The following is a 27,079-nucleotide window of genomic DNA, read 5'->3' as shown; positions in this document are numbered from 1 at the left end:
TTAGTATGAAATGGAACAACTTACTTTTCTGGCAAAGAATTCTAGGGTAAGAGAGAAAAATTCAGCAGACTCTCTACTGCAGCAGGAATCTTGCCAGCCTTACACCAGCCCTAAAAGCAGCCATGTCTGCTTGACTTTGTCAGGGTTTGTAATATGGGTGAAGAAAACTGGAAGGTGAGCTTCCCAAAGACTGTAGCATTAACCCATTAGCCAGCTGTGTACAGACACATGTGAGAGTTCACTAAATGCCTGCCCTAACTGGTACAATATGCACTACATCTCCCTTACCCCTAGCATTAGAAGAGCCTAAATAAGAATTGTTTACACAAATGACAATATCTGAGCTCTAAAAGAATTTCTCTTCTGCATTAGGATGAAAATATTTCATATTCTTAGATGTTTTTAATACACATATTTGTCCAGATGACTTTCTCAGGCAGTCAGACGTACCGTCCTGTGAATGCCTGTATCCACATTTACCCTGAACTCGCCAGTGAGAGCATCTGGCTTCATTCCTCTCAGAAGCCCGAGACCAGTGTTTCCACCAGCAGCTCAGCCCCTGAGGTCCTGTAAGTTGGAGGCCACATCCCTCCTTCAGGTGAGTCATATCAAAATCAGGGCAGCAAGCTCTGCTAACACCCAGCTCTCCCCAGTTCAGCTGTGACGCAGGACCAGCTTGTGAAGTCTGTTGCACAGGTTCACCGGAGCTAAATAGAGTTGAACTCCACCTGCTTCATAGCTTGCTGGAGTCCCCATAGTGTAATTCAGAGTTATTCACTAGTTACTTTTCTAATATTAAAGTGTCACACGTGGTGGTGAAAAGAAAAGCAGGAAAATACAGCTGATAGCTATTACCAGTATGTAGAGCTGCTGGTACTAACAGGTGGCTTAGAAAATTTCTTAAGCTTAAAGCATGAGTGGATATTAAGAGCTTAGGAAATACCCAGTGTATTTCTATATTGGAGAAATCAAGTATTTTTGCTGTGTTGTGTCTGTTTAAAGTTAGGACACCCTGATCCAATTTATGTTCCAAGATTCAACTCCTTGTGGGCTTTGATGCCTTTCTGGAAGTTGTGCTTTCATCAGCTGTTACTGGGCTTGCTCCAAGGCCGTATGTGAAATGGGGTGATGTGTTTGGAGAGCTGGACAAACTGGGTGAGGTGACTGTTTCCTCTGGCCTTAATCCACCACTTCCATAGCTTAAATTCTTGATTAGGATGAATGGATAAAATAAATATGATTTCAAGGTAGCTGAAAACTTGATGGGTTTTTTAAGGAAAAATGTGTAGTGGAAGTTTTATCAAATATTATGCCTTAGTGTTAAAGTTCAGGTAGTTTGTCTCATGAATGTTGCTTTAGATAGCAGAGGTGAGCTTTTGGAGGATGGGGCATTGCCTTTTTTACATTTTTGTCTAGTTTAAAGAAAAAAACAAATCCTTTCATCAGTGTTCCTATGATCGTTGTTTTCACCCTAAGACTTTGAAAGCTGCTTACCACCCCTCCATAGAAAACTAGTGCTACAAACCAGCTCTTAACCATTTTCTCACCTACCTCTATCCCTGGCATAAAACCAGCACATTAAAAACCAAACATTTTGGATTCCATGAACAATTTGACCTTCAGTTTTCTACAAGAAGAGGTAACTGGAATTTGTCACTTACACCTTTTTGTATGATCCTCCAACTCTGTGTCATCCTGGAGGGATCCTGAGTTTGTTTGCTGTTTTTGACTTGCACCCAAGCTCTTCTTTGCTATTGAACTTTCTGAAGCATCTCCCCCTCATTCAGGACTACTTAATTCCTGGAAGACTGATTGTAATAGCTTCCTGCCTTCAGCCCAGATACACCTTCCCAAGGGGATGCTATTCTTCCTTAATTATGCTGAAGTTGCCGATGTTAAATTAAGTACCTACAAACAACACTGGGATACTTATCACTTAAGAAAAAATAAAAAAGGGAGAGTAGGGCAGACTCAAAGGTCTCTTCCTTCACGTGTCTGAATCCAACCTCCTACTCTTCCCTAGGAATATGTTGCAAATACTAAATTCTGCCTGTGAAAAACTACTGGGAAATGGGAAGAATTGTTCTTCCCCTCCCTTGCTGTCGAATCTGAAGAGCAGAGCAAGTGAGACATCACAATTTGGGACAGAAAGGCCCGGCTGCTGAAGGGACCAGTATTTGCATGAATTTGTTTCTCATACACTAGTGAATACTTCCCTCTGCAGGAAGGTTTAAGCTGATAGCAGCCACAACCTCTGGCAGCGTAGAAAAAAATGCTCGAAGCTTGAAGTGGGATCTCTAGGAAGATATTTGTGTTCTTCTAACTCTTGAAATTTCACCCACCTTCAAGCAGTATGCAAAATTTTCTTTCCATTCCCATGAGCAGCTATTTGCATTCTAGAATTCTAAAAATTCCACCTTATTTGACAGTGGTTGCATTGTTAAATGCTTCTCCATGGTAGTTTGCAGCATCTGTGTCTTTGGAAAAGGCCTGCCCTATCTGGGTTCCACATGCCTGCTGCCATTCCTGCTACCAGGCATCATCCTGGTGGAGTGAGCGCTGCTTTCATGCCAGCATGGGTTTGTTTCCTGAGGAGGTGAAAGGTGTTAGTTATTTTATTACTGATGCAGTCTGTGATGAAGTCATTTTAATCCTGTCTCTTAAAGTTTAGCCACAGACAACTTGGAACAATTTCTAGCCCGGAGGGCTCCTTGCTAGCATAGTGAACAACTGAGTGGTAGAGAAAGGAGCTCTAAATGACTGCTTTAAGCCTTCCCTTTTCCTGGCTGTTTGGGGCCTATCCAGGCCCTAATTGCAGCAAAGCTGTGTTTAAGACTGCTTGATCATTACCTGTTTTCTTTCCTCTAGCTGTCCACTAAGCTGGACACTAAATGGTGTGAAGAGATGGTAAACGGATCATTCTTTGTACACAGCAACTGCTGTCAAGAAATTTGCTGAAAGAGAGGACTTGGAACAACTGACTTCCTGGGGATTGTTTTTACCTCAAGAGTGTGCATTAAACCCAGTATCTTCCAGGTGACTTGCTCTTTACTACTGTTTCATACTTAAAAAAAATTTTCATTAATTTACTAACTCTTGTTCATGTTGTTCTATAGGATGCTAACTTTGGGTGACAAGTAGTCTTGGTTCCCCCATCACAATTTACTGTTGCTTTCCCACGAAAAATCATGGCAGTAATAATAATAATATTAGAGGGAGGAGGGGGGAAAAAAGGTAAATAGATGAAAAAAAGGAACTGTAAGAATAAGGACCTCCTTTTCTTATTTACGGCAAGTTTTTGATGCAGTGGGTCTAGCTCAAAGTAACAAAACCAAATTACTTTTTACCTTATACAAAAGTAATGAGGAAAAAAAAAGGCAACACCATGTTCTGTCACAACATTTTTAGTAGAAATACATGGTGGTTTGTTTTCCAAAGGTTAATAAGCTCCAGTGAGTTTTATAAGCATGAAAAATATGCTTGCAATTTTGCACACTGATTAGAGATTTCTAATGATGTGTTCTAAATAAACTTCAAAAAGCCTGAATTACAGCAACTGAGGGCTACTGCTGCTTCAGCTGCTTATTCCTTACAGCACTGTTCTTAGCTGCAGAACAAAGACCAATTGTGCCTGAGGGTTGCATTTGGCTGACATCAACCTAGTACTCATTACACTCAAATGCTTGACAATGGTTTAGTACTATCACACAGGTTGGGAATACTGAAAATAATTGCCAAGACACATGCTCATGTTAATAATGATTAGATTTTCTAGTTTGTAGCACAGCTGGGGGGTGTTTTTGCCTCAAAGACAGGAGGGACAGTTGGAAATCTGAAGAAGGATGTTACAAACCTGAAAAATGCAATCCCCTGGCTTTCCAGTACCTCCTTTTGTTCACAGCTCTTCTTCTGCTATTCATTGTAATATTACGCAATCTTTGTGCACCTTAGCCCACAGCTCCCTTAAGTAGCTAACAATGTGGATTTTACCTTTGCAGAAATGCAAAAACCTGAGTCTTCATGAAGACACTTAAAAAATAAAATTAAGCTTATTTCAGCAGTCTGTAGACTGGAATTCTCAGGCTGCCAGGAAAACACTTTTAAATTACCAACCCCGTATCTTATCAGCATTATACTGGATCATTCTATCTCAAACACCAGTTTTTGTCTTGGCCTTAGGAACCACTCGGTTTAAACATGGATTAAACAAGTTCCCTGTTCCCTTTCCTCATGAGTTTTTTAGGAAATCCTAACCTTTTAACAACTTTCACATGCGACAGAAGCTATGAGCCAACCTGCTGTTTAAGAATTACTTTTCTTTTTTCAAGCGTTCACCCAGCCACTTAATCACCTTCCTTTTGTTCAGCAAAGCACTGCGGCCTCTGGCCAAAGCCTGTTACTAGAGAAAGCAAAGTGAATCCTGCAAAGGAAGTTTGTGAAGGTACCGTCTAAAATAATGATTTATTTTCTTTTACAGACACCAAATATGAACAGCATAAATTTAATATAAATGGTAATTCACGTACAGCAGTCAAACACATTATTTCAACGTTCGAAATTGCAACGTTTAGAAGAATTATTATGTAGCTAATATCAAATGCAAAAAAAATGAAACTGCTACAACTGCACCTAAATTAACAGCAAAAAGGACAATTTAATATGGTGATGAAATACACTGAACCAAAATACATAGTGGACCAACACAGTTGATTGCTTTTAAGAAAAATTATTCAACTTGAAATCTTTCCATTGCATTGTTTTCTGTCTACATAATATTCCTTTCTGACAAACAATTTTCAGATACAACAGGTTACAAACAATACTTGCATAGGTGAGGCCCTTAGACATTTTAACCACTTGGCCCACTCCTTGTCAAAGAACTGAAACTATGTATAAAATCCAAAAATAAGAATGGTCTACTGTATTAGTTTCAGATTTTTAAAAAGGTAAAGAAAAGTTGTTATTCTTTTGTCATTCAATAAATAAAGCACTTGACTGAGAAATGCCAAATAGTCACAAGAAAAATAAAGATGGCTCACTCAAAATGAATTACATATATCTGATTTTTAAAATCAAAAACTATTTTCAGTTTAATGCTAAACAATGTTTTTTAAGAAGAACAGGTCTGATTATAAAGTGAGCAAGCTGCTGTTCCACACGGCTACCCAAGGCAAGCACAAGTGCTGGTTTCATCATCTCCAAGAATTAACTAAGATATTGAACCTCAATGTTATGACTACAGCAATGTAGCCTGATGGTACACTGAAATAAAGTCCTTCAAAATACAAGTTTTCCATTGATGTAATGCTATATCATAAGTAAAGATTTTATTGGACATGTTCTTCCTACAAAATTTTGCATCAAGTTAATGGAAGCAAACTGGAGGGATGGTATTTAAGCTTCATATTATGCATGTTTATGTATGAAAAGGCAGAGTTGACAGAATAGTGTTTATTGTTTTGTTAGTGGGTTTTTTTAACATTTGTTTAAGATTTATTACATACAATAGAAGCTGTAAAAATTCTGTGCGAGAATACAAGAGTAGGAATTGTGGCAAATAGTCTATACAACAGTAATTTATATTTAGTGTTGAAACAATTACAGGTAATAAAAATCTTTTAAACAAATTATGTTTTAAAACCCAAATTTAATCAAACTAACCAAAACAATTTAACATTCAATTTCACTAATCTTTAAACTGAAATGCTTAATACACACACTTTGAAGAATTATTCATTGATAAACACGGAATGTGAATTTCCAATAATTATGTATCAGTGGGGTGTTCTTTTTCCTTTCATGACAAGATCCAAAGCAATAAATTCCAAACTTCTCTTCTTCAGGGAAATTCAAATCAAGTAGGGTGTACAGTTGGCTGCAGAAAGAGAGGGGGAGGGGGATGAAAGAGACTTTGATTTCAGCAAACATACTGAATTATCAGTTTCAACATGGACTTAACTATTAAGGAACTTAAGATAATGGTGTAACAAAAGCATTCACAGTCTTATGCCAATGCTCATTCTTCCCTTTCCTCTGCAGCACTAACTCAAAATAATTAAGAAACTGTTTAGTCAGCTGTTCAAGGAGTTTTTTTTCCTAAGACCCTTATACTTCTAAGAAACCCCATTCTTCAGTACTGAACACATTTTCTCATCCTATATATATATATACACAGACACACACTGAACTTCATCATAATAGCCCTTTGTTTCACCTTCACTGAATGCAAAATATTAATGCAGACAACTCTCAAGTGCATATTAGATCACTGTTCTGAGCCATATTAGCTACATGTATCATACACATCACAGCAGCATAATTCATATTGCATATTTGACACTTTAAATCAGAGTCTGCACTCAACTATGCACCAAGTTCTGCCTGATGTACACTGCATAAACAAAACCCAACTTCACTGTGATCATCAGTGGAGTAGAAAAAACTGTGCTGAATTATATCCTGTTGTGAAGTGACTGACTCTACTGAAGGCAGACAAGTTATTTCACAGATAAATATAGTCCAACACTGTTGTATCTCTCTTACTCTTTTCCAAGTTCACCTATACAGGCCAAGATTTACAAATTTGTGTTCCCATAAGCAGCAGCTGAAAAATAACTGAATCTTTGGGAAATATTCTGTGTGCCTGAGATTAGAAGCTTTCAGCAGTTAACACAGAGCATGCATTTAATGCCATTTTCAAACTGCCCTGCAAGCTTTTAAAAACCATTTTCATGCCATTCAAAAAAAAAAAAAAAAAAAAAAAAAAAAAAAAAAAAAAGGGAGGCTTCAGAAGTGACAGATACACACTTAAATTCATCCACAATAGCATATTCAAAAAAAAGTCAGAGGAGACAGTAGTCTCTTTCCCATGAAACTGACTAGCCAAAAAATAGTCCAAGTGCCCAGAGGAGTAAGAGCTCCCACTTCTCAACATAAATTTAAACCCAAGCTGGAAAGGCAAATAATTAAGAAACAACTGAAAAATGACTCAGAGTCATTTTAGGAGTAAAAACTATAACCTTCCTTTGCGCTGCACAACCGACAAGAACATGAGACTGCGTGATCCATCAGCAGGTATTATAGGGCAGTAGAGGTATGGTCTCCTTTGGAAAAAAGCAACAGAGAATCTCTAGAAAGCCTTCTTAGAGCTGCGTCTGTGGGGAAAGTACAACTTCTCTAACAAACAGTGCAAACATTGCAGCTAAGACAATGTCTCTGAGAGGGCAAAAAGCCACAATAAACAATCCTGAGAGGCTTACTCACCTTTACTATCCCACCATGCTGCCTTCAGGGACAGCAATGCTATATATGCTTGCTCGGGGGCTGTAAGAAAACCCATTATATGTGTAAGTCACCTGATAAATATTTCAGACTTCTAAATTCATACTGTTAAAAAACTTCTTATACTACCTTCTGAGCCTTTCTAAAAATCACTAAAACCCCCCAAACCACAAATCACCACTTATCATCTGTATTTGCTAAACAAAGCCAGCAACTTCTGTATTTTTTTTCAAAAACCTTAAAATTTGTGGCTGTTGCTTGCTCCAACAGCAACATAACTAATTTTGATAAAGCAAACCACGGCAATGTTTAAGTAAAGAAAATTCCTACAACAACATAAAAACCATCTCACTTGACCTTTAGGTTTAATGTTCAAAATCTAATACAGCAGTCTGCAGAGACGTTTGTTCTGAGACACAGATGCTAAATACAGACTCTTGAACTAGCTTATAAAAGTTTTATCCATGACTTAAAATTGCTACTGCAATTTTAAGATGTTTAAACAAGTGAATTCACAGTAGTAAGACACAATGGCTGCTCCACCTATTTCAGTATTATTTACTATAAAAGTTGTATGTGAGGAACTGGAAGGAAACTGTTATTTATGTGCTATAGTTAGTTATTAAAAGACTTTTTCTTGGAGATTTATCCGTATATTTTTCTTACAAATATTTTAAAATATTCTCTTCTACCTCACAAATTAATTTCATAAATTGCATCTCAGTGAGATGTAACATGAATTAGCAAGTGTGAAAGTGCAAAGAACACCCTCTAGTGGAATACCCATTTCAAACCTGGCAGATCCCTGAAACAGGAAACTTTACTGGAACTTCTCCCATTCTTCCCCATCACCCTTAAGTCAAACTCAGCAGGGAGAGAATTTCCCAGGACTCAGCCTTTGCTATAGAGAGTGTTATCTTAAGGACTAGAAATAGGTTCGGACATGTTCTGGTATTTCCTTAAACCAGTGGAATTCCAACAGCAGCAAATGAAAACAAACCAACCAAAATAATAGTTTCCAAAAGAAGGCTCTGTTTTTCCAGGCTTCAGATGTTTAATCTTAATAAAAAAAGGGAGGTGGGAGTTCTCCAACAATTCAGAGCGTATCTATGCAATTCTAAATTTTCTTCTGCCTCTACTTTGAAGATATGTGGATGAGCCAGTTTGATTCCATTAGCTACAAACCACTGTTACTGAAGCAAAGGACCTGAATGATAACACCACCTCGTATTTCGGTATTGACTCTACGCTAAGAGCGCTTCTGGAGCACAGGTGGAATATCAAGTGTGTGCTAATTACACAACTATACAGTCTCTGAACTGGAGCTGCCTCACATTTAGTCAACCTCCAGCACGGGCAAGAGCAGGAAGTCTCACATGTTTTTCTAACCGGATGCCACATTTAACAGCCAAGCACCACTTTGCAATTGACATTTAAGGTGTTGTGTAACTTCTGAAGGAACAGACTTATTTGTGCAGAAATGCGATTCAAATTAATGGCTGAGGTATTAATTTTTCTACAGGACATTCTGGTGTTTCCTTATTCTGTTCCTCTATCCCCCCAATCCTCCCTCTGACAACATTCACCTTCTGAAATTTCAACATGTAGCTCCGCTCCCTTTCTCACAAATGGGCATCCAGACGTGATTTTCACACATTTAGCCAAGCCTGAGTGTCTTCACTCCCTTGATCTGTCAGTGATTCATTTAGTAACATTAAAATGTAGCTTATTAATCTTTCCCTGACAAAGTAGTTTTCTGTGTTTTCTAAGAACCATCGTTTACAAAATATTCAAGTGACACCAAGGGGTTAGTTGTTGTATTGCTGTCTGCTCAGGACTGCTGTGAACCAGTACTATATACACTTGTGTAAAAGCCAAGTATTCTGTAACGCGTGAAAGCAAACACAGAAATGTGTATCCCAAAAAAAAAAAAAAAAAAAAAAAAAGCCAGAATGCCTTGAGATTATATATCAAAGCAGTCCAGTTTTAAAATCCTATCAAAGCAGCCCTTTCTCATTTACTTACCTTAGACTAATTATATGCTTTAAAAAGAAAAAAAACCACAGCAAAACCCACCCTGTACATCATCAAAATTTAAGTGGCCAAAAAACTAGGTTCCTGTAAGAGAAGTTACTTACCAGAAAGAATTATTCCCTGTGTCATCTTTGCACATTCATGTTTATAGTAAGTTGCTTCCAAGAAACACACTCAGACTTTTTTCAAATTACTGCTAGTTATCAAAAAAACCCCTAACAGACAAAACCCCAAGCCCCAAAGAAAAACCACGACCCACACATCCATCAGCAGCATCAGCATCATTCAACATGTCAAACCATGCAACACTTCCATGAGAAGGAAGGATTCTGTCACATCTAGCAACTCTTCTTTACCTGCAGATATTTCTTTCAACATGGAATATATAATAAACTGGAACAGAAACAACTTCTGTAGATTAGATAGGGAAAATAAATTGTACTTTCAGACTCCTTAGGGCTGTGTTTCAGTATCACAACAATGCCAACATCAAAAACAGGGTTTTTAATCAATATGAAAGATGTGTATCTTTCAAAAGTCAACCTTGTATGTTTGCTTCAAATCAGGGTTCTGTATGCTCTTTGCAGGGCCAAATCCTCACAAACAGAATGCACAGAGGCCATCAAAAGAAAAAAAAAAAAAAGTTATTCAAAGATAACAAAACAGCACTACTAGCACTAGGCCACTAGCTGGACAGCTGTCAAAAAACAAACCTGGTATTTGGGAATTCTGTTAAATACCAATTCACATTAACTGTGATTGTATGGCACAATCAAGTGCTAAAAAGCTTTGGAATACTATTAATTTATATTCACTTTGAAACCTTTTCCCTATAGCACTTGTAATTATAACTGAAGAGATAAAGATCTCAACACATACCTTCTTCACTTTTTAAAAAACTTCTTTGCATTCAGGATTTGCCCACAGCTGTGAATAATCACTCTTAATCTAACTTTCTATAATTGTTCCCTTGATTCTTTCCCAGAGAAGTACAGGAAAGAAAATAACTTTAGGTAACAAAAGAAGCAAACTGGGCAGGTACAAAACTCGCAACAGTCTTTACTCTTCAGGAGAGCCTTACACCATTATTTTGAGTTTAGTACCCTTTTTATCCTTTGTGTTCAGGATTACATGGGTTATAAAGGTGTGGCCCTAATTTTCCTAGTGAGAAAAATATGGAAACAGACACTCAACTAGTCAAATGCTGCCCACCAAATGCTGCGTGTACAAAACCAGACAGATACTTAGCCATTTATCATTAAAAATCATTTTGGCCATCTGAAAGCATCACCTTCTGGAGGCGGCCCACTAATGTAAACTAATCACACCACTGGCTGAAGAAGAGACAACGCATAAGGCTTTGTGTTTTGAAGTTCTTCTTCCTCCAAGACCTTCTGGCCATGCCAAATCCAAACCCAATGAGAAGCAAGAACATAAGCAAGAAGAAAAAGCTTGTTTACATTTTAGTCATGCATTGCAAACAAAAGGCATCATAGTCAAGCCTGAAACAAGGCTGCTATGAACTCATCCAAAGGAGAAATCTCACCACAGCCTACGTACATCTCAAGAGACTTCCAAAACAAGAGCTAAGTAGCAGTACAGGGAAGAGAAGAATGGCAACACTATTTTAACAATGTACTGCAATCACTTTTCCAATTCACCAGAATTAGAACAGGCTAGGTAAAAAAACCCAACCAAATAAAAAAAATCCCAACACCTCCAATTTCTTAATATAAAAACTTCCCTTTTCTAGTAGTTGCATTCTAATTTTAAAAAATGGAACATACATAAATGAAGATGCTAGAAAGCAGACAGACTTTCAAATAAATTTTCAGCACCATATTCATCTCACAGATAAACTTAAGTCACTTACATGTCATCTAATGCTTCCTTATACATCATTGCAGTAGATGAACGTAAGCAAAAATGACCCTGGCACTGGGCCGTTCAGGTATTTACAGTGTTTCTTCAGTGCTCTCATCTGATGGTCCAGACTCAACTGACACAAAAACCAAGTCTTCTGTAGACTAGCTTTTACTTTATACAAAAACACATGTGCACCAAGATATGTACACCAAGAACAATTTGAAAGTAACTTTTCTAGCTTCAGTTCTTCATAAGCAAACAAAAGTGTTTATGCTTACCTAGATGTAAAAGTGTGAATTGTGCTGCCAATTCCTTTGCATCTTCTACTGTTGTACAGAGCTTTTCTGGCATGAAATAACTCTGGGAATCATCTGCAATACTAGAAATAAGCACCTTGTACACCAAGAGTATTTTCCCATCCTGACCTGTGGTTGAATACAAGCAGTATTCTGGTGGTGCCCAGCTATTTTTATGGCAAAAATAATCCAGATGCATTACTGCAGAACTGAAGTGACTCAGCTTTAAAGAATACATGCTAATTGGAGTAAGCTTTATTCCTGGAAAAATGGGGTATGTACTTCTTTCAACTTCAGGGGGGCCTGGACTGTGCTGACCATTAAGACGAACTGAAAGACTTCCTGGTTTCCCCAAGGATTTTTGAGTACCATCTTCTTTGTTAGGAAACCCTAAGAGATTTTCAGAACTGGGACTTATCTGACCATTAAAATGTTGCTTCCAAGAACTTTCTTTGTTAACTGGCTTTGCCAGTGTTACCTCAATACTGGCTCCATCAATGCACTTTCCATTCATTACAGACATAGCAGCAACTGCATCTTCACGGTGGAAAAAATGAACAAAAGCATAGTCCCTCAACTTCTTTACACGTTCAACTACTCCTGGCTTGAACTTGTTGAATTCAGCTTTAATTTTGTCCTCTGTAGTAGATATCATTAAATTTCTCACATACAATACTTTAACTCTCTGCATAGTTTCTTCATCAACTACTTTCTCAGGATCTGCCCAGTCTACTTGAATAGTATGACCCCAGGGCTGGAACGTTCCTACAGCAAAGAAGCATAATGTAAATAAGAAACAGGCACAGTAAACCAGAATCATTCTTATCACTTTCCTCTAAAAAAAGCAAATGTGATGCATACCACAAGAAACTGGGTTTTGTTGCCTGCATCTACTTAAGTTACTTGAAATTTTTAAAGTAAATGAGACTCTGCAAAAATGACAAGTGTTCTGTTACCTTTGGGTTCATTAAGCACCATAAGCTGTCAAAACAAAGACTTTGCGACATGCATATACACACACACAAAAGGAGACCAAAAGTAATGTATTTAACTAGCTACTAAACAGAGCCTCTTCAATAATATTACCTCTTTAAAAAGTATGGGCAACACCTGGAAATAGTAATCTAAGCGTATATCTGTAACACAAACCTTACTCTATGTTGCACCAGACACCAGAACCCAAATTAAAAGAAAAAAACAAAACCAAACCTGTTTTGTTACTCATGTCAACCTATCATTCTGCATATCATACCGGTTTATTTTCCATTCAGTGATCTGGAGGTATTTCTCCCACCACTTTGCATATATACATATATATATACACCCCAATATGTTGAATGTATTACATATTATTACAAGTACTGTATTGATATTTATTATATTATTATACATTTGATAATTTGCATTTTGTATATACGTTTGCATATTATGTATTTGTGTATATATCATACACATATTACATAACCCTTAGGTAACACTCTGTCAGCTGTTAACACAAGACTTGCCTACATCTTAGCCTTAATAGTTTTGGCATTCATTTCAGCAAAGCTAATGCTGTATTATCTTCTTGAATGACTTTGCTTCTTCAACTATATTGTTTCATTTCCTGTGTAGTTCATTTCCCTTCCTTTCTCTTCTAGAATTTCCCTTTTCAACTGTACCTTTACCTATTCCCTTCTTTTTCAGTCAATTTAATCCCTTCTACTTTCCCTCCTTCAGAGTGTATAAAATAAGGCGCAATGAAAAAATGATCTTCTACTTGTTAAACTCTGAAAATTATTTTCTACTAAAACATTCAAGACCTACTTTTTAGTATTTTTAAAATATGAAAAATTCACATACTTCATAGTGATGAAAATAACGTCACTCATGACACCACCAGAAAACACAGGGCACATTGAAGGCATTATCCTTTCTAAACTCACCTTCGAGAGAATTTGTGCACAGAGCCTCGTGCATGTAAATGAAAACTGAATGTGTGCCCATGCAAATACATATTGATGTAAATCACAATAGCTAAATTACATAAAACTGATGTCTACTTTTTTAATTGTCAGAACTACAATTATAGCTTCTTAAAAAAAAAGTTTAACAAAACCCTCCTCAACAACAAAACATAAAAAATCACCCTTAGCCAAAAGGCAATACTGCAGTTTTGAAACTCTCAAAACACCTTACAGAATGGAAAACAGGGATGATCCACCATCTCATCCCCCCACAATATGGAAATAGATATTTCCCATAAAAACTCAGTTTAATTACAAACAGTTTTACCTGGGATTAGTCGTCTTCTAGCCATTGCAGCTGCTCTGTGAGATTCATATTCTACAAAGGCAAAGCCACGATTTTTAGATTTGTCAGTGGCATTTGGATAAACAATGACATCCACCACTCCTTCTGTAACTTTTTTCATTTCATTCAGTATTTCTTCTTTCTTCTTATCTTTAGGAATTGCTCCAATAAACAGTCTGCAGTTGTCCAAGCTTACACAGACACCAATAAACTTCCCTGGACGAATTTCATAATTATTAAGAATCTTGATGGCCAGCTGGGCTTCCTCTTTAGTGGTGTACATCACAAAAGCATAGCCTCGGTTCTCACCAGTGAATTCCATCATCAGTCTCAGCTCATAGATCTTCCCAGCTCTCTCGAAAACAGGAACTAGTTCATCTTCATACATATCGCGAGGAATCTTACCCACAAAAACTTCACATCCACGAGGTGGTGGAGGACCTTCCCAACCTTAAAATAAATTTTCCAACAGCAGTCTTAGTACAAATGCCACATAGGCACATTTCTCCCACACCCAGTTCAAATGTGGGAGTTATTTATTTATTTTTGGTCTCAACTGAAAACTAGCACATTCTCTTCTATTATGTCTTATTTCTTTTATATTTAAATAAAAACAAAATGCCAGAAACACACAGTTTGTATTTCTTTCAGTTCCATTTTCTGGGTTTTTTTCCAATGGAATCTGTATGACAACACACTGAACCTGTTATTGAAAACGCTAACAGGTTTACCAAGAGTCTCTATTTCGATAATTTTTTGCCCCTTACAATTTTATTTCAGTTATTAATAAAACTGATATACCTAAGAACAATACCTCAGTAAGAACTTCAGTTTTATTTTCTACTGCAACACTTTAAAGATACAAAATGTTTCTCTGCACTTCTTGCCCATATTTTTATAAATTTTGGTAAGGGTCCCCAGTGCAGCACTTTTTTTTTCTTCCTTGACATCAATCAAAAAGTCCAAACATTTTGCTTCCACCTCCACTCATCCAATAAAATAGGACTCCCTAAGGAAGGCAGGATACAGAGCCAAACTTTCTCCAATAGGCAAAAAGATTGAACACTTTTACTCTAAAAACAGACCACAGTTTTCACAGGCAGTAGTGGATGGTAGGAAAAAAAAAAGTAAATAAAAAACCACAGAACAAGTCAGTCTTTGGCTGACATCTGAAAGCTACAAGAACATCTATGCTTCTCTCCTTAAGCCAAGGACACTCAGACATTGCTTTATATCTCTGCCATATACACTGAAAGATATGTTCAACAGATAATGCAAAAATGTATTTATGCATTTAATATTATGGAGTTGTGATCTTCAAATATGGCACTCCATTTCCCCAAAATAATAAAAAAATAATTTAAAAAAAGTTCGCTTGGCTTTCAGGTAGAAGGTTCAAAGGCAGACACTCAAATCATAACTAAAAGCCTTTTCTAAAGTTTTTGAGAAGAAAGGTTTTCTCTAAGAGGAAAAGCAAGGAGTACAAAGATGGTAGAAAAAACCAACACAAAACTTAGTAAGTACTAGCATGAAATGACAAAGCATAATGAGGCAAGGTGAAAAAATAATCACTCGACAAGTTTAGACAAAAAGATGATTAAATAATGTACTTTGATTTGAAGTTCAGAATAAATTATATTTGGATGATTTTGTAATTAACACTTTTTCCTTCATGTTTGTATTGCCAAAGAGCCTGTAATTTACATGGGAAAAAATTAACAGAATTGAGACGTTTTTGCCTTCTCACAGAGTAACTTTTCATCTGTAAGTGTACACTAACTGTACAGAAAGAACTACATGGCACACAGGGAAGCTACCAAGGCATCAGAATTGACACACATTTGGAGTCACACTGCCATGACTTACCTAGGAAAAAGCCTGGTTCTGTTCCTCACAGCATTCCACGTCTTTATCATTTTCACCTTTGTAAACATTTCTGACCACTTCAGCTGAGGTCTGACTGGACATGGCAGCTAACACCATTTGCAGACCAAGCACTGCCATCACTCACATTGTGCCAGTCCCTTCCCACATAAAAACAATAAACCAGCTGTACCACATTTAGGAGCTCCAAAGACAAAAGCAACTGCACACCTCAGTCAAGAAAAAATTGTGTAGGGAAGTAATGAAATTAAGTAACAATTTTTATTTATTTACTAACTAGACAAACTTTTACCACCCTCCTCAGTCTGGTAACTCATTGAACAGTGATTCTCAGTAAGTAAAAGCCATTTACCATACAAAAAGCCCCCCTTCTAACTTTGAAGCTGCATACTAACTCAGCAGTACAGCACATTACTGCCAACTGCAATTAACCTCTTGACTCCTGACCTAAAGAAAACTGCTCTGTGCCACATATGCCAATGAGGGACATGTACTTAGCAGAGCAAACACGGAAAGTTAGTCAAAAGCATTCCACAAGCAGCTGACCAGAGAGTTTCCTTGACTGGGTACTTGATTCATCTCCGGACGATAGAAAACGGGACTCCTATTTTTGGAGCAGTTCAATCAACATTAGTCATAATCCTCCACTGTTAGTATCCATGCCATCTTAAACTTCACATCCCTAGTGACATCACTGGGCCTACTGCTTAGATGGCAGCAGATAAAAAACTATGAAAACTCACTTCTGTCTTTTTATATTAAACACTCTACAGATACATTTTTCACAAGTGGCATAAACTGAATAAGAACTGCACTGATGTCAGGTAAAAACCTGTAATTTTTTAGGGCAATTTTCCGCCACATCTGCTGAGAATAGAGCTGACAGTGAGACTATCCTTTGACAGCAACACAAGCTTATAGAAATCACATCCTAAATCAGCAGAATTCACAGTGAAACCCTTCATTTATGAAGATATTGTAATTTCTTACAAGCCATCTCAAACATTAAAGTCTCATCTGGCCTAGAGCCATTTATAGCAACTTAGGGTAATTTGGTAATTTCCAACCAAAAAAACCTATGAAAATACATGAAGATTTGAAGGAAAAATATGTAACTAATGTCAATGAATGGACTGATGGAAGAGATACTTTTTCAAACACATCTAGTTTCAGAAAATATTAATAAAACTAGCTTTGCCAAACAAACACAATACTGTCTAATGTTCTAATTAAAAGACATCATTATTATGTAAAAGTTGTATAATAATTTAAGAACTGACTGAAGTCAGCAATGCCCTGCAGTTCTTTTTCCAGTGCCATTTTCAAAATAGTTTCACAGGGCTTCCTTTTGCTATTTTATATAGGCTTAGTAAAAGTATAGACAAAATTTAAAACAGAAAAACTTCCAGAGAAATAATTTTGATGCAGCTCTAACTTAAACTACATATAGCAATGAGCAAATAGAGTTCATGCTTCTGAGCATAACTTACAAAGACATGGGATCACAGGCCACATGTGAGAATGAACTGAAAGAGCAGCACAAAGAATTCTCCTCTTTTCTGCTTGTCTAAGTGCATGATCTGATTCAGAAGCAAGAGTTACTGTACTCCATGTCATACAACCAGGCCTAGTAGAAAAATTCTTGTACACTGCTGATGCCAACATCACTGGAAAAATTATTCAAAATAAAATAAATGTTTTATCCTCAACTCTGAAAACAAAATGAGTTAATCTTCACTGGCGCTCCCTCAGAAAACAAATGTTCATTAAAAAAAAAAAATGCTTTGGCCAATGCAAGTGGTAAGCAGTCAGAGAAGACATTAACTAGGTTATGCCTCTATCACCAACTTTTTTTTCCCTTCTGTGCCACTAAATGTTTTGAAGCGTGTTCTCAGTCATATGGAACACACTCGGCATTTTGAGCTCCACATTTGTTCTGCTACCTGTCAATTTTAGCTGGTTTTAAAGCTGTGACTTTTGAAATCCACCAAAAGCAAATGTTCAACATAGTCTAGCTCAAAAGATCTTAAATTGCTGGAAACTGTAAAACACACCAGGGCCCTCTCTATACATGTTGTGCTTCTTACACTGTTTCCTTAACCTTTTACTACTGTCACTGTCAAGATACACAACATGAGGCTACGCCAATTTTCAGTGTCAAAAGAAATCTCAAAAGAAATGCTTACCTGGTGGAGGACCACCAAATTTTCTTTGCCCGTTTTGCTGCACCATGCTGTATCCAGTCTTCTCCATTAGGGCAAGTAAAGCAGCCCCATTTTGAGCACCACTTCGGATTTTGCCGCATCCATTTGCTGCCTCTTTATTCTCCTCACGCATATCTGCAACAGCTTCAACAGAATATGGCAAATATTCCAATTCAGCAAATTCTAAGTTGTTATGTGCATGCAGAAGCTACCAAAATACAGAAAAACCATTTAGGCTATATTTGCCTATTTAGTGCAACTTTATTTAGCGTAAGGCTTCAGTCCTACATCCAACCATTATCACCTCTGTACTCGCTTTCACAACATTTGTTCCGTAGCTGGGATAATCTTGAACTTTACCAGCAGCTACATAATCTATATACAAACTCTCCTAAGTGCTATCACAGCTATCACAACATAAACAGCACAACTATTTTTAAGAATGCTGTCCTTCAAGTAGAAGAATGAATTCTTTCATAAACCATGTGATCACAGCTGTGTAAGGGATCAATAAGCTACCTGAGGTGACAAGTTCCATTTTCTCATTACTACATTTTATAAAAATACCAATTATTTCAAAACTGTATTTTAGAACGAAAATACTTGAGGAACACCTTAAGTCCATGCCCGGTTAGTAGAAAGAATTCAAAGAACTCATGAACATAAATAACTTAATTAATACCGATATATAATAAAATTGGGCAGAACTGTCCGGCAAAACTAAGGGTGTGAAATAATCCCACCTCTAGGATTCCTATTTTCATGGCTTTATCTATTTTCACAGTTTCAAAAACTAAGCAGGTTTATCAATATGGTTGTTGCTGCCCTACCTCCTATTTCTCTGGCATGCCAAGATCTCACCCAACAGCTTTAAGTTTCTGTCACCCACGTGATGGAAAACAACCACACCACTTAGCAATTACCAATTTTATTAGCAAGCCCCGAAAAAAATCTCAAGTCAGATGTTTCTTTCATTGCCTCCCATTTATTTATTCCTTTCCCAACATTTTCTGCCTACTGTTTGTGATACTTAGACAAGCAATCTTTTTCATCACTCCAATCCTTTGTCCAAATGTCATTTCCAGGTGCTACGTCACTTCTTCAAAAGAAATGCTGCCCAAAAAATCACCACCAGAAAAATAAGGTACCACTGTTTGTTTTTCAGTGCCCCTTTTACTTTCAGCTTTCTTCGTCTTCAGGCTCACACTCCAAAAGACAATGTCCCGAGCCATCAGTTTACTTTTTACAAGAAAAACACTTAAAAACAGCTTAAAGTTTACACAAATGTTTCTTGACAACCCACTATTATTTGCTGAACAAAACTGAAGTTCTTAAAAATATTATAGACTTAATTTATGGAGTGATGAAGTGCCTGTTCCCCTACTACACTTATGGATGTTATGCAATGATACTACTATCCAGAGGTGGGGCTGCAGCTTCCGCCACTCCTGCCCCAGCTTTGTCATTTCTAATGTGCTTTGCATCACTGTAATCACTATTTCTAAGCGCATTTTTTTCACAACAGCCTTCACATGACATTCTAACAGACTCCAAAAATCCTTTCATTAGAATAGTGTCACCAGTGATTTTTTTCCAACCCTAGGAAAAAAAGAAGATTTTTGGTGGGGAGATATCTTTTCTGTCTTTTCACCAAGCAAGTATTCATTTTAGGGCAGGAATCCATGCAAGCAACCACTCTCAAGAAGCTTAAATTAAATCTGTCACTGGACACTAAAAAACCAAACAGTGAAAAAAACTCCTGGCTTCATCAAAATGAGATTCCGGAAAAGCAGCAGGGTAGAGCACAAAAAAAAATCCCCGACAGGCATCAGCAGAAACAGCATGGCTCCTCTCTGCTACAAACGGTGTCCCATCTCCTTTCAGCAAGGGAATTACTGGGTTTCACAGCCTACAAGCTGCACAGAGATTCCGTAATTAGGAAATCTTTTGGCAGCTTCAGGCCTAACAAGTGATGGAGAAAACAACGAAGCTGGAGCAAGGAAGAGGCAAATTTATTTTCCTTTTGTCTCGGTGAGTTCTAACACCAGAGCGGGAACGTCGTTATCTGCAAGTGCAGCAAGCGGGCACCGGACTGGGACCGCGGGGGCTCGAAGGGGCGAAGCGGCCCTGAGGAGCTACAAACACCCATGCAGGAAGCAAGCCAAACTCGGGCACACCCCAGGGCACAAACGCCACGCACGGGAGGAGGCGCGACTGCATGTGGGGCGGTGAGGGAAGAGAAAAAACCCAACACCCCCGGCATCTCCCTCCACTACTCCCGCCGACTCGCACGTCAAGGCCCCTTCTCCACACCACTCCGTCCCCTCATCAAGCTGCCTCCGCCTTCCCCCCACGGCACGGCAAGGACCCGAACCCACCGCTATCCCCAGGCAGACGAGGCCACGGCATGACTCCCCGCTGTCCCGTCGGGAGCCGAACGCCACAGAGCGCAGCCCGGCCGCCGGCGGTCTCAGCGCCTCATGCGCCCGGCCCCGCGGCCACAGCTTTCCCTCGCTCTTGCCCCGCCCGGCCAATCAGCGGGCGCGGAGGGCGGGCACGGATACAACTGACAGGCCGCGCCAGCCAATCGCGGCGAGACAAACGTGCCCGGCACGCGAGCGCTCTTTAAAGCCGGTGACGGTTGGGCGAAGGGACGTGTCTGGCGCGCGCGCCGCAGCCGCTGCTGGAGCCGTTGGGACGGCGCGTGCTGCTCCCGCCCTTCGGGCGGGCACGCGGCGCCGCCTCAGCGCCCCTGCGTTCCAATCCCCTCCGTGCCTGAGGGGTGCCAGCTCTTCACCTCAGCGTTACCGTTTTCACAATCTGGCTGGTATATTTTTTTGTGTCCTAGGCTTTTCTCTTCCCCGAAATGGCGTATTTGGGCCTTTAGGATGTGCTCTGGTATGCACTTGTGCTTTAGGTAATTTTTAGTGTTGTGCAGGTCCATGTTGACCAGTAATAGCAAAGTGAAATATCACTGAATCAATTAGGTTGGAAAAGACCTCTGAAAAAGTCGAATCCAACCTACAACCCAACGCCATCATGTCAACTCGACTGGGGCGCTAAGTGCCACATCCCATCTTACACAGGGATGGTGACTTGATCGTCTCCCTGGGTAGTCCATTCCAATATTTAATCACCCCTTTCTGTGAAGAAATCCTGCCGTCCAACCTAAACCTCCCCTGGGTGCAGCTCAAGGCTGTGTCCTCTTGTCCTGTTGCTGGTTGCTTGGGGGAAGATCTGTCTGGTTTCAGTCCCTGACAGCTCAGTTAATATTTCCTTCACAGACACTTGCCAAGCCAGTTGGGTTGGAGGCCCTGCAGTTCTGTCACTGTTCCTGAACTCCCATCACAACTCCTTAGGGCTCATGCAGTCAGGCATGCATCCAATGTACCAGGGTTAATACGGGGTGTGGGACTAGCTTGCAAGTTCCTCAAGTAGTTACCAAAATGTTGTGGCCCATTTTCCCCATCTAGTAAATTAAAGTCTTTCAAAACCAATATACTTTCACCAAAAATATCTCCCCTTCCCTTTGCCTAAGGTTTACATCCTTAACACCACTTACTAATAAGGCAGAGAATCCCTGAAATTTTAACTTCAGGACATGCAAATTCATCTTTATTATGAATATGTTCCAGAGCTTTTAGCAATCTCATTTTAAATCTGTACTGCCACAGAATTGCTACATCATTATATTTGACATTTGGCCATTTGAGTTTGCTTATTTTTCAAAGAGAATGCATGTTGTGCTTTTGTTAATAATGGCATGTTACACTCATCATGTTATTTACAGATGGTATGTCTCCATGTAAAACTTCTGAATTGCCAACATACCAAAGCTATTGCCTTCAAGATTAAATTTCACCACCATTTCAGGTACCTGTTTGGTTTTTGTTTGGTTATTTCCTCCCCACCCCCTCCCCCCCCATCTAAATCAGCCACAAAGGTCTCATAGGAATCAGTTTGGGGTGTATTAAGTCAAAGTTTGTGACATTTTGACGGCAGCTGTGCGTCCCTGTTACCTTACAGACTGCTCACTCCCTGGCCAAAAACTCCCTGTATCTCAGTTGTTATTGCTGGTGGGAAATACTGGAGGAATGCAGGCAATCTTTTAGATAAAAAAAAAAAACCCACCCAAATCCAAACCCACAATTCCTCAGCATTTTCTTTGTATTTCGTGTAAGTGACACTGGATAGGTTGCCATGTACAGCCATTTCCGGAGTAAAAATGACTGTGCTGCTCCAGCAGAAGGCCCCGAGGAAAACATACAAATTTGCAATCAGGTTTTTCACTTAATGGCACAAATAAAAGAGAATATAAAAATAAAAGTATTCAATGTTTATTTCTCTTATTAAACATCAAAAGCGAACATAGGAGCTAAAGACCCCTGCCTTTCTAAAAGAGATTAATTATCCTTTTCTTCCTTTGTTCCCCATGTGCTAATTGGGTATCAGTACACCCTCGCCCCAGGTGCTAGCTGCTTTTCTTTGACAATCTGACTATTCACTATAATTAGGCTTTACTAAGAACAACTGTTTATAACCTGTATTTTTCTTGGATTTTGCTGTGACTCATAATAAAGTCTGAGCTGAGCATTTGAATTCTTTTTTCTGATGAAGACATGATTTACAGGGGAATGCAATATTTTTTATTAAATTAGGAACTATATCAGATAATTTCAGGTCTTCTGAAGAGATTTTAAACACCTGAAAGTTTTATTCACTTGTTTTTAATGAACTTTTATGAAAGGATGGGAAAAAAGAACCAGGCCCCAAACATGTTTTGGTATTTATCACAGCATTTATTTCTTTATTGCTCTATTGAATCAGTACCTTGGGACATAGCTGTTTATCTTTCAAACCTGATAAATAGAAACTTATTTTAGGATTATTTTACAAGAATTACAGCATAATTTACCAAAAGGCATTTGGCACCAATTCTGGTTAGAAAATTACTTTTAATTGCAAATAATATACTATTTGCCCCAAAGCTTTATACAGCTCCTATTAACACTGAGTTAGTTTCCTCACTAATGTCTAGTTGAAACTCTCACAAATCTGATGGATGAGGAATGAGGGCAGAGTCTTGCCAAGATTATGACGTAGATTCCTTTGGCTGGATTTGAAAATGTGAAAGAGGTCTTTTACTTACACATTTTATTTTATAGCACTGCACCAGACAGTGCTTTTCCTTCTAAGTTATTTTAGGTAGCTGTAACACAGAAGTCCTTGATATTTCACTTCTGTTTTATTGGAATGCTAGCAAGTCTCAGCATACATATTCCTGGCATGGGCTATTGCTGCAGTTGTAATGTACTTTAATAGAAGCATTAGCTTTTTTTTGTTAGTGTAAATTTTACTATGGCCTGGAGCAGGAAAAGAGGGTATGTAGTATTTCTGTGCACTCTGACAGGTTTGATAAGTAGGTAGTAGAAATACTTTAAAAGGAAGCAGACATCCTTTGAAGTTTAGACAAAGGTCTCTGTAGAAAACCTAGACATAATATGATTATAAATCTAATTATAGTAAGCTGTCTGGAAAGAGTTCATTTCAGTCAATCAGTCCATTTTATTTTGAGTTTCATTTTATCAGGCACTGCAATGCTTGTTTATTAGGATCCTCCTAACAAGGCATGCTAGTGCCTAAAGGGTCTTTTTTCTTGAAAAGCATGGTTTGTTCTCATTCAGCTTTGTGCCTTAAAAATTATATATATCTTTCTGCCTTTTTAAATTACAAAATTACAAGATCTAATACTGCTGAAATGAGCATTTGGAGGAACAGAATATTAACTGTAGAAAATACAGTGTTCCTTTTCTGGTAGACCACTTTGAGACACATGCCACATGATTTTAACATGCAGATATGCAATGAAGATGAAAAAATGGATCCTAGAGCAAGTTCTGTCTTCACTTCGATGAGTACAAATGTCAGCAATTGCACTGACGTAAATTGAATTAAATCAATTTTAAGCCAGTATTGCCAAGCGTGATGTAAAATGTGCATTAACAAAATGTATAAAATCTCTTTTCTTGTTTTTCCCCTCATTACCACCAGAACTATTGCTTTCTGCTCTCTCTAAAAACCTGGGCCCTTCACAACAAAGCCGTACCTTTTATCACTGAGCAAAATAGCAGTTTTCTGGCAATACAGCTAAGCCTGAGAGGGAAGGAGCAGATGGGAACTGCTGGGAAAAGTAACACCACAAAGGGTTGGTGGAAAAAGTGGTGAATATCAGGAAAGAGAAGTGAGGAAAGGACAGGGAGGAGGGAAGGGGCAAGGGAGATGGAGAATCCTGTCCTACAGCACTGCAGTCTTTTGATGTTCCACCATCACAGAATGCTTTCCAGTCTGCTTTTTAGGCAGATGTTTCAAAAGCATTCTGACACAGACGTATGTCCTCCTCACCTCTGTGGAGGAGGAATTGAAGAGGATTGGCGAGAAAATGGCTACTGCTGCAACAACCTTGAAAGCAGAATTTTCTTCACAGAAACACAAAGAACTACGAAGCAGGCTTCCTTCCTCACACCACTAGTGTCTCAGTCCTCACCGAAAGGCTTGCAAAGATCAGACAAAGTTCCTGCTCAGTTTTTTATTTCTCTGCAAATGTTTTTTTAAGTGCTTTTCTGTATCTAGCTATTGTGTTTCCTAGAAAGCCTAGTGACACAACCAAAACTGTGGTGAAAAACTAAACTAAGAATAACTAACTACATCATGAGTAACTATATACAAAATCAGCGTTATGCAGCTTAACTGTTCCTTCCTGATTTCTGGTCAGGTATTACAGTAGTGAAACAGGAATTCAAAATCAAAATTTCTAGACCTACTGAGGGTTACATCGACTTAGTAAATATCTGACATATTCTTTATATGCGAGTTAACGTCACAATTTGCTGGAGACAGTGCATTTTCCTGACTCTTAAGAGAGCCACTAGGTGGGAGTATGTTATCTTAAAAGGCGCTTGGTCAGCCGCTGTAGTTGTCATTTTGAAGGAGTTCCGCTCCCCTTTTCCCGGCAGCCGGGACATGCTGCAACTCTCTTCACACCACGTGGAGTTGGTGGTGATGGAGTTGGGATTTTTCGACGCTCGTCTCCACACTGGACACTGGGGAGGCGCTACCTGCCTCGCTGCACCTCCGGCCCCAGAGGACATGAGCTGGGGCAGGCAAAGGCAAAGACTTACAGAATCATAGAGTATCCTGAGTTGGAAGGAACCCACAAGGATCATTGATTCCAACTCCTGGCCCCGCACAGGACCACCCCAAGAGTCACACCATGTGCCTGAGAGCATTGTCCAAATGCTTCTGGAACTCTGGGCTTGGTGCCGTGACCACTTCCCTGGGGAGCCTGTTCCAGTGCCCAGCCACCCTCTGGGGGAAGAACCTTTTCCTAATATCCAAATTAAACCTCCCTGACACAACTTCAGGCCGTTCCCTTGGGTCCTGTCACTGGGCACCACAGAGATCGGTGTCTGCCCCTCCTCGTTCACTCACAAGGAAGCTATAGATCACAATGAGGTCTTCCCTCAGTCTCTTCTCTAGGCCAAACTAAGTGACCTCAGCTGCTCCTCGTATGACTTCCCCTCCAGACCCTTCACCATCTTCCTGGCCCTTCTTTGAACACTCTCTAATAATACTACAAGTGCCACACTTCAGAAAGGCTATCTCTTATCCAAACAAGGTACACAAGTTAATTACATAGAAAGCCCTGAGGACCCAGGTTAAAATAGATTCAGAGGATCACCTTGCTAACATAAAAGCTAATAATAACAATAACAATAACAATAATAATAGTAGTAGTAGTAGTAGTAGTAGTAGTAGTAGTAGTAGTAGTAGTAGTAGTAGTAGTAAAGCCTAGTTAAAATATATTAAAAGCCAGGCATTTGCCAGAGAGAGAAATGGTAGGTGATAAAGAAAGGGTCTTTTGAGGAATTAGGCTATAGGGGAAAAAAAAGTTGTAGTAATATTCAACACAAAAGTGATAGATCAGTTTTCAAAATAAGATATTTCTTTTTTTAAAGGAACAGAGCCTCACATTAGTCCTAAACTGAGGATACAGTAAAAGGCATTTTAGCACACATGAGTAAATGCCAAGTAACAGCTGAAGGATATGTGTGTTCAACTCTAAAGATCCAGGATGATACTGTTGGACTAAGAAGTGTATTGTGTAGTAAATTTTGGAGGGCAGCCATGGTACTAGAAAGATGGTGCCAAATAAGCTGTTTCCCAAAGTACAAATTTATGGAAACAGCAAAAACTCTGATTTTCACATCAGGAATATCTGAGCTGCAAGACTGTAAGTGGAAAAAAAGTGATGCAAATGATTATTCATTGTTCCCTGTAGTACAAGAAGGGGAGGGGCAGCTAAAGTAAGGAAAAAAAAATTTAAAAAGTGCTTTTTCATATGTCATAATTTATCTTGCCATAGAGCCTTTCTAAGGTCAGCCTGATAAACCAAAAACGGAGTAAGTTCACACAGGGTAAGAGTATTAAACACGATGAAATTAATTCAAGCTTTAAAGCTGTAAGTTTGCAAATTGTAAACTTTTGAGAACATATCAAGAATCTATCTGTACCTGTACCCTGTCCCCAAGTGCTCACTGTTGCTCATTGGAGAATGATACTTTGCTAAACTGACTTTTAGATATTGCCAAGGTCATTCCCTGTTTCCTCTGATGGTAAAAATTTGGCCCTCATCTATAAGCTCAAGGTGCTCAAAGACAGTAAAGTTGTTAACAGTGTCTGGTTGTCTTGCTGCAGCTCTGGACTGAGAGTCCAGTTTTCCTAAATAATAATGGGAATAGCTTTGTTCATAGAAAAAAATCTTAGAAGCCAGCTGAAGGATGCATTGCCTAGACCAACAAAAAACTTCATAGAAACAATGGTGGCAGTGCAAACCGATCTGTAGATAGCTGCCTAAAAAGATTTGAAAAACCACACAGAAAAAAAAAAAGCTGCAAAGTTTTTGATGTGTAGGATTCTTCATAATTCTGTGTAAAGTTCATTGTTACTGGGGGTTCATTTCAGAACATCATTATTAAATTTTCACAGCTACAAGATTTTGGAGAGGTCAGGGAATTGGTGGCAATATTTCATATTTAATTTTGCTCTCTATGAATACAGTAACGAAGCTCCTGTTGGTTTTAGCTGGAAGAAACATAACCCAGTGGTGCTGTTGTAATAAAGAAGACTGAAGTACTACTTAATGATAGATCTAATTGTATAACT

At 38.7% G+C, this 27,079-nt stretch overlaps 1 protein-coding gene and 1 long non-coding RNA gene across 5 annotated transcripts in view; one reads left to right on the top strand and one right to left on the bottom strand.

The window, feature by feature from the left end:
* The window catches only part of LOC116444500, a 51,173-nt gene extending 37,162 nt beyond the window's left edge, over nt 1-14,011 (top strand). Inside the window, exons 3-5 of one of the 3 annotated variants that reach the window (XR_004240342.1) lie at nt 424-598; nt 2,869-3,036; nt 13,926-14,011. This is a non-coding gene — a long non-coding RNA (uncharacterized LOC116444500). Of the gene's footprint in view, nt 1-423; nt 599-2,868; nt 3,037-4,477; nt 4,687-13,925 lie in introns of those variants that run through there. The other 2 variants (XR_004240341.1, XR_004240343.1) reach the window with 2 other exon arrangements.
* Nucleotides 1-20,355, bottom strand: part of RBM46 (RNA binding motif protein 46) — a 35,180-nt gene extending 14,825 nt beyond the window's left edge. The window contains exons 1-7 of one of the 2 annotated variants that reach the window (XM_032109941.1): nt 20,236-20,355; nt 17,840-18,001; nt 13,752-14,219; nt 11,460-12,242; nt 7,264-7,323; nt 5,179-5,875; nt 3,091-3,093 (exon numbers count right to left, since the gene is read on the bottom strand). In XM_032109941.1, coding sequence (XP_031965832.1) covers nt 5,850-5,875; nt 7,264-7,323; nt 11,460-12,242; nt 13,752-14,219; nt 17,840-18,001; nt 20,236-20,266 — 1,530 coding nt within the window. In that variant the 5' untranslated portion in view covers nt 20,267-20,355 and the 3' untranslated portion in view covers nt 3,091-3,093; nt 5,179-5,849. The remainder of the gene's footprint in view (nt 1-3,090; nt 3,094-5,178; nt 5,876-7,263; nt 7,324-11,459; nt 12,243-13,751; nt 14,220-17,839; nt 18,002-20,235) is intronic. The other variant, XM_032109942.1, reaches the window with a different exon arrangement.
* Between the last annotated feature and the right edge of the window lie 6,724 nt (nt 20,356-27,079).

This window comes from Corvus moneduloides, chromosome 5 (assembly GCF_009650955.1).
Source record: "Corvus moneduloides isolate bCorMon1 chromosome 5, bCorMon1.pri, whole genome shotgun sequence".
NCBI lineage: Eukaryota > Metazoa > Chordata > Aves > Passeriformes > Corvidae > Corvus > Corvus moneduloides.
This window is presented reverse-complemented; position numbering and strand designations above follow the sequence as displayed.